This window comes from Meriones unguiculatus, chromosome 9, assembly GCF_030254825.1.
Source record: "Meriones unguiculatus strain TT.TT164.6M chromosome 9, Bangor_MerUng_6.1, whole genome shotgun sequence".
NCBI classification, from domain to species: domain Eukaryota; kingdom Metazoa; phylum Chordata; class Mammalia; order Rodentia; family Muridae; genus Meriones; species Meriones unguiculatus.
Window position 1 is genome coordinate 8,238,440 of NC_083357.1, and position 8,052 is coordinate 8,246,491.

The window sequence follows — 8,052 nt, forward strand, 5'->3', positions numbered from 1 at the left end:
ATTGCCATTTGCTGGAAGAGAGACTTTACTGATGAATGCCAAAAGCAACATTTATCTATGGATAGAAATAAATATCTAGAGAGCTACTTGACATATTCTTATCAATTTAGCTAAACAACTTCATTCAGTCCCCACTTAGGACCTGATCTTCCCCACCATGAGTTGTTGTTTTTTTTTTTTTTTTAAAAAAAAACCAGGTTTCCAGTACTGGACATGCAGTCTTTCCAGTGGAGTATAGCTCGACTCCAACCAGAGAGCCATTGGTTACCCCCTGTAGTGTGACTATTGTACAAGCATGCACCTCTTGCTTGGCAATTTGATCTCCAGAAACCTAATAAACAGTAATAACAACGACAAAATAGCTTTACTGCTTTTTTTTTCATTACCTAAAAAATCATCTTTCTTGATACTGCATTTGAGATCAGAGGTTCTTTTGCTTTAATGGTTGAAAATTTGAAAAATGTTGTAATACTGCTCCATGACCCTCACAGTTTTGGGTGTGAAATCTGTTGCCCTTTCAACTATCTTTACTGAGAGTTGGACATTTTTGAGCCACTCTAAGACATTTTTTTTCTTGTTTTTCAGAAGTTTAATGACATGTCTTGATAAATATTTCTTTGTGTTTATTTTATTGGGGCTTACTCAGTTATGAGTATGTAGGTTTTTCTCTTACCAAACTTGGTAAATTCTTGGCAACTGCTATTACTTCTTACGAATACACTGTCAACTATATTCTCTTCCTTTTTTCCTTATAGAACTCTCATGATAAAAATGTTCACTCTTTTGTTAATGCTCCATAGGTCTCTAAGGCTCTGAAAATGTTTCATTCTATTTTCTCCTGAATGTACAGATAACTAAATTCTATCAGTACATTTTCAAGTTTATGAGTTCTATTCTCTACCCTCTGAGCCAACATTCAATCGTCCAGCAAAATTTTTATTTTAATTACTAGATTTTTAAATTTTATGGTTTCTATTTGATTCTTTTTTATAACTTTCTTTGCTGACATTATACATATTTTTGCTTATTTAAAGAAAATTTGCAATTGATGGTCGAAGCATTTTTTATGATGGTGACTAAAATCCTTGCCAAATAATTTTAACACCTGATTCATCTCTGTATTGGCATTAGTTCATGAGTTTTCCTTATTTGAATTGCAGTTTTTCTCATTTTTGGTGTGATAGATCATTTTTGCCACTAGATATTTTATTTATAGTACTTGTTAGATGAGTCTTGATTCTACCTAAATCCTTGTAAGATTTAGTTTCCATGAGTGTTTAGTTTGGAAAACCCATACAGGGATGTTCTGGTCAACTTTGTTCTTTTGATGCGGACAGAGTTTCTGCTCAGTTCTTGCTGATGCCATCTACAGAAGCAGAATGCCAGTCCTTCAGCCACCTGCTGTTGCAGAATAATCTTCTGGGACCAGGGAGTGGAGCAGAAGCCACCGGCCTTAGGACTCTTCATGGTGGGTAGAAGGCAGATAAACCCATGGAGAAAATATATTAAAGGACAGAGTCTCCAATAATCACTTTTTTTTAAAGTGTAGTTATAAAATTTTGTGTATGATGCCTTCAGTGTATGGGATCCTGGAATGTGCAACTGAAAGGCATTGTATTTCACATCTTGGTAAGGATGAAGCCTACAGAATATCCTAAAGTAGATAAGAGCCATGCATGACCTAGAGTTCAGAAGAATGATCAGATAGATCTAGAGATGAGCAGGAGAATGTACGTGTTCAGAAATTCACAGACCAAAAGGAGAGGGACCAGGTCAGTCTTGTAAATGTCTCTAAGAATTGTACAATTGTGATCTGTGAGCTTATGTAATTTGACAGTAAGAGACAACTGATTATCCAAAACTGTCATTCTCTTGTACAACATGGCTGGCCACAAGACTATTGTGTGAAATGTTTTGTGGATACAAAAGCTATTAAGAAACATTAGCGATACAAGAGCAACTATTTGGAGAGAAACAGCACAGAGGGAGAGAAAAGTATAACGCTTCCACAGAAGTGCCACACTTGAACTTCTACAGACCAAATAACAGCAATGTATTTTCAGTGGACCTTCTCTATTACAATTATTAACATGTACTAATTGTGCAAATTATTGAGATTTACTGTGACATTTCTATACATGTATATGCCATGTGTTAATTATGTCCACCATCCTTCTTCTACCCCTTCCTCTCTTCCGTTCTGTTCTCCATTTTCTTACGAATAGCCATTCTAATGGTATGATGGCTAGTTTTATATCAACTTGACAGAAGCTAAAGAAAGCTCAATTAAGAAAATGTCTCCATAAGATGGGGCTGTAGGCAAGCCTACAGTGCATTTTCTTAATTAGTGCTTGACGGAGGAAGGCCCAGCCCATTGTGAGTGAGGCCACTTCTGGGCTGGTGGTCCTGGGTTCTGTAAGAAAGGAGGCTGAGCAAGCCATGATGAGCAAGTCAGTAAGCAGCACTCCTCCATGGCCTCTGCAATGGCTCCTGCCTCCAGGCTCCTGCCCTGTTTGAGTTCCTGTCCTGACTTTCTTTGAGGATAAACTGTGATGTGGAAGAGTAATCTAAATAAATCCTTTTCTCCCCAGGGTGCTTTGGACATGGTCTTTCATTACAGTAATAGTAACCCTGACTACAAAAAAATGGATGAGAGAAAAAAAAATGGATGTGAGATGAAATGTCATTGGGATAGCTATTGGGTTTTGTTTGTTTGTTTAAGTAAAGTGTTGATAAGCGTTCAGGCTGCCCTTATACTCACAAATATCCTGCCTCTTTCTCTCAGGAGCTGGGATTACAGGCATGCACCCCCATATCCAGCTTTCTTTGCGATTTTGACCTGTATTTCCTTCATAGATAAAGATACTGAGCAGTTTTGTTTTGTTTTGTTCATTTTCTGAGACAGGATATCACCACAAAGCTTTGGAATTTGCTATATAGACCAGACAGGCCTTAAACTTGTAGCAATCCTCCTGCCTCTGCCTCCATAACTCCAAGATTAGAGATGTATGCCACCATGCCCAGCCACTGAGCATTTTTTCATAGAAGAATTGGTCATTTTTTTTTTAATTTATTCTTTTGAGAAATGTCTGTTTGGATCATTTGCTCACTTACTGGTTTTTATTAATGTTTCTAAGCTTTTATATATTTTGAATATTAATCTTCTATCAGATGAATAGTTGACAAAGAGTTTCTCCCATTTTGTAGCCTATCTATTCATTCTGTTATTTCCTTTACTGTGCAAAAATGTTTTAATTAGATGAAATCTCATTTATCAATTCTTTGTTTGCTAGTTTCTGATGCTCTTAAAGTCCTAGGAAACCTTTGTCTGTGCCAAAATCTTCAAGTGCTCCCCCTGTGTTCTTCCACGAGTTCTAGAGTTTGGGTTCTGTTACAGCTAGCTTCGGTTATCAACTTGACTTATACTTGAGAAGTCTTCGTTGAGAAACTGCCTCTATCAGATTGCCCTCTGGTCATGTTTGCAGGGCATTTTCTTGATAAAGTGTGGGCAGTGCCATCTCTGGTCAGGTGAGTCTGGGCTGTATAACAGAGGTAGCTGGAAAACTATGCAAGGCCCCCTACAAAGGAAGAATGCCAAGGGAGCCAAGCAAGCCAGTCAGCAGCCTTCCTAACGGCCCCTGCTTCGGTCACTGCCTGGGATTCCCTTGATGATAAGCCCTTCCCCCAAGTTGTGTTTTTTGTCAGTCACAGAAAAGCAGACGAATACAGGATTTTACATGAAGGTCTTTGGTCCACTATAAGTTGGTTTTGTGTAGAATGAAAGTTGGATATCTAGTTTATATATTCTTCATGTGGATATCCAAATTCTCCACACCATTTGTTGAAGAGGCTATCTTCTCTCTTCTCCTCCTCCTCCTCCTCCTCTTTCTTCTTCTTCTTCTTCTCTCTCTCTTTTCTCTCTCTCTCTCTCTCTCTCTCTCACACACACACACACACACACATTATACTTTACTAGAATTACTATCAATTCAGATTTTTTTTAACAAATCTTGCCTAGGGTTAATTTATAAAAACTGCACAAAACACTGGTCATCTATAAATAGGGTGTAGGTGGGTGTGTCACACCAGTCTGTCTGTCTTCACAGTGGCAAAAGCCTTTGCTATGGGGCCTTCACAGGAGCCTGGGCACCTTTGGGAGCCTGAGCTGGAGCTGAAGCCTTTGTCTTAGCTGGAGCTTCGGCCTCTGCCTTGGTTTGAACCTTAGGCTTTGATTGGTAGAGCCTATGACCCTCGGCCATGTAGCTTCGAGTCTGCTTCCCAAGCTTGGGGTGAGTGATGAAAGCCAGATGGCTGAGTTTGTGGCTGGGGCCCTTTGGCATCTTGGGCCTTGGCATCAGAGGAGCCATGATAGTCTCTGTTCCTGCAATCAGTACCTTTGCGCTGTTTGCCTGCATGTTCTTCAGGCCTTTCTTGTTGTGCTTCTTGGCAAAGCACATGTTCCTCAGGAACTTGGGGTCCACCCCTTAAGATATAGTATCTTTGTGACCGGGGTTTCTTGATGCCATTTCTGTGACGTTTGAGAGACTGGTTGTGTGTGGTCTGGTTCTGGGGCTTGGCCATCTCTGTACGGTAACCCACAGCTCCCACAGAGCCCTATTTCGATTTTTTTTAAGTTAGTATGTAATTTTATTGAATCGCTGAAAAGATAACATGATTTTAGTAGAGTCTTACCATATATTCAAAGAGCATTTGAAATGTAAAATAACACTTAAAATGTCATGTGATTGGGCTGGAAACATAGCTAGGCGGTAGAACATTTACCTAGCACATGCGAAGCCCTTGGTTCAATTCTCAGCACCACAACAAAGTTAAAGCTCAACCTGAAAGTTTTTCAACTTTAAAGGCAGGTTCTCTCACCTGGAGAAATGAGACATTAAAGAACCTCAAAAGACAGAAAACAAATTATTTTAACATGTTATTTTAAAACTTGGGGGCTTTCAAGATGGGTCAGTGAGTAAAAGCACTTACTATCAAGCCTGACAATTTGAGTTCAATTCCCAAAACCCACATGGTAGAAAGAAAGAAACTCCCACAAATCACACACACACACACACACACACACACACACACACAGAGATAATTTTTGTTTAAAAGTCATCTTTATAGAATAAAGTATCTGCTATACATTGTCAGCAAGCTATGTGATACTCTGGTTAAAAAAAAATCAAACAGAATTTCAGATGACTGAGCTGAACTCCAAAGCTGCAAAGTTAAACCTTAAAAAAAATAAAATAAAAAAAAAAAGAAGGTGTCTTTCTACTCATCCACAGAAAACCCCTATAAAGGTCTTGGTTGGGCTGAGCCCATCATAATGACTGAAGACCAAGTAGTACGGTGGAAATAGCTCAGGGGTGATGGAGATAGAGACAATCTCAGAGAAGACGACACAAAGAGGAACAAATAAGGAGACACACCAATGACTGCTTGTGTACAGCCTGACCGGTCTGTTCCTCTTAGTATGCCTGGGTAATGAAAAGGGCTGACTCATCTGGAGAATGATAAATAGAACAATCACAGGCATTTGCAAAGTATTGATTTCCTTGGGACCTCCAAGGTTTTTATGGTAATAATCTAATTTGTAACCAAGCAGCTCCCATGATGAGTCTGGTAGGCTTTCCCTGCAGAAGTCTGTGTTTTCTGCACACCTCATGAAAAGGGAAACTGGAGAGAGAAGGCACAGGCTTCAATGAGACCACATGGAAATGTTCTAAATGGCTGGCCTCTGGAGGATGCTAGAACAAATGGCTTCAGATTACATGATGGGTCATAGTTGAGGCATTAGCTGCCTCCAATCCATCCTCCAATCTAATTAAGTCTAAATAAGTGTTGCTAATAAAATTTAAAATAAGAGCACAATTGTCAGATGGTTCTTGAAAGAAATAATACACAATGTAGAACAGTAATTTAATAATGATAAAAGCAGGCACTTATTTGCTGTATACCAGGCACTAACCTAAATACTTTACATGTAATTCATCAGTAAGTTCCACAAGTACCACTTGATGACCATTATCTCCCTCATCCACAGAACAAAACTGAGGCAAAGAAGTAACGAAGAGAAGGGAAAGACCCAAGAATAAAAGCTGGGCCGTCTGGCCCCAGATTCTTAGCCACTATTCTCTGCCACCCCTCAATACTCATTACTATTAATAATCTCATAACCATACTCCAGCGATGCAAGAGTATATCTTTAAAATTGGGGTTGGGGGGAAGTGAGAAAGGAATTAAACAATACTTTTTCCTCATTTTGCTCAAAATAAGATCAGTTTCTTGGTTTTTATTTTTTTTTCCCCGTCTTGAACTGGGCTTGCCCTGGTTGTCCTTGATCTCCTAGTTCAAGTGATTTTCCTGGCTTAGTCGTCCAAGTCTGGGATTGTAGGCATGGTACCAGGGCTAACTAATTTCATCCTTGAGTTTGAAAGAACAAAAAGATACATTCAGGCCTTATAGACTTAGGAGGAAGTTTTGGGGTGACGGTTGTCTTCATAGGATTGTGAGTTATGTGCCAAAACTCAGTCTATACACAACACATATATTAATTTCAATTCATATAAATTTTACATCACGAGGAAAAATAGATATCATAGTAGTTGGTGTTGTTAGGGTAATACGGTCCTGAGAGAAACCTATATACCTGTAATTTACTTTGAAATGCATCCAAAACTACCGAGGATTAGCGGTCAGATGGAAGGAAAAAGGGTGCCTACATATGTGATGAGGAAGTACAGTAATCCCTTCCAAGCAGAACTTTGGGAGAATAGCATTATAATCGCCACCTGGGTTAGGAAATAAGTTTTTCCAGCCACGTAAGAAACTCTTCAGCGTGTCCCATATTAGCTGCAGCCATTCGCTCCGTCTATCAAGAGATGACTTTTGTGCCACCTCGTTGGTTCATCATTCAAGGATGCATCTCTAAACACAGTGGCAGCTTGGTTTGATTCCTTTTAAACGTAATACGTCTTCTTAACACAACCCTTTCTTTTTCTTGCAGTGTATCAGCTTAAGGGCTTAGGCTATTTTTACCCGTGATGTTTTCTACACTAGAGATTTTGATGGCCACATCTTCCTGGTATCTTTTGGCACTACCCTCTGTTCTCTGTATCACCTGAAAATTAGCACCTGAATCCAGATTGATGAGCCTCAGATTTCCATGCCTTTAACAAAATTAATCGATGGTGTGTTCTTTCACCAGAAGGTGACTTGATGCCTGCTTTTCACCTTTTCTTAAAAAAAAAAATTAAGGTGAGTGCTTTCCTTGCATGCATGTGTGTGCACCACATTTGTGCCTGGTGTCCACGAAGGTCAGAAAAGGGCATCAGATCCTTTGTGGCTGGAGTTAAGATTGTGCGAGCCACCTTGACCTCCCCAGCCCCCCGTGGGAGGAGCAGCCTAACTAGGCCACAGAGGAGGACACTGCAGCCAGTCCTGGTGAGACCTGATGAGCTAGGGTCAGATGGAAGGGGAGGAGGACCTCCCCTAAAATTGGACTTAGAAAGGGGCAAAGAGGAGATGAGGGAGGGAGGGTGGGGTGGGAGGGAATGAAGGAGGGGGCTGCAGCTGGAACACAAAGTAAATTAACTGTAATTAATATAAAAAATAAAAAAATTATAATAAAAAAAGACTGTGTGAGCCAGTATTTGGGCCCTGGGGATTGAGCCTAGATTATCTGCATGCGCAAGAGTGCTCTTAATCAGAGTCATCTCTCCTGTCCTCATATTATTATTATTATTATTATTATTATTATTATTATTATTGACAATAGCTTGCACTCAATACCTAGGTTAACTGATTCATTTGAAAAAGGGTAATAATATCCTAATTCTATCCCATTGTTTTTCTTTAATAGCCAACTATAAGGTTCAAAAGGGAAATAAACCATGGACTTATTTTTTTGCTTGCAACTTCATAGTAATAAACTTGTATATATGTCATCCTCAAAAGGTGAATTCCTGGGGATTGTTGCATTTGTTTGTTGTTTTGATTTGGATTTTTTGTGTGTGTTTGTTTACTTGCTTATTTGAAAAAGGTCTC

At 39.4% G+C, this 8,052-nt stretch overlaps 1 protein-coding gene across 1 annotated transcript; it reads right to left on the reverse strand.

Moving 5' to 3' along the window:
- Window positions 1-4,121: 4,121 nt before the first annotated feature.
- On the reverse strand, window positions 4,122-4,457 carry LOC132656555 (large ribosomal subunit protein eL29-like). Its single transcript, XM_060391686.1, has one exon. The coding sequence runs from the start codon at window positions 4,455-4,457 to the stop codon at window positions 4,122-4,124; it is 336 nt and encodes a 111-aa protein (XP_060247669.1).
- Between the last annotated feature and the right edge of the window lie 3,595 nt (window positions 4,458-8,052).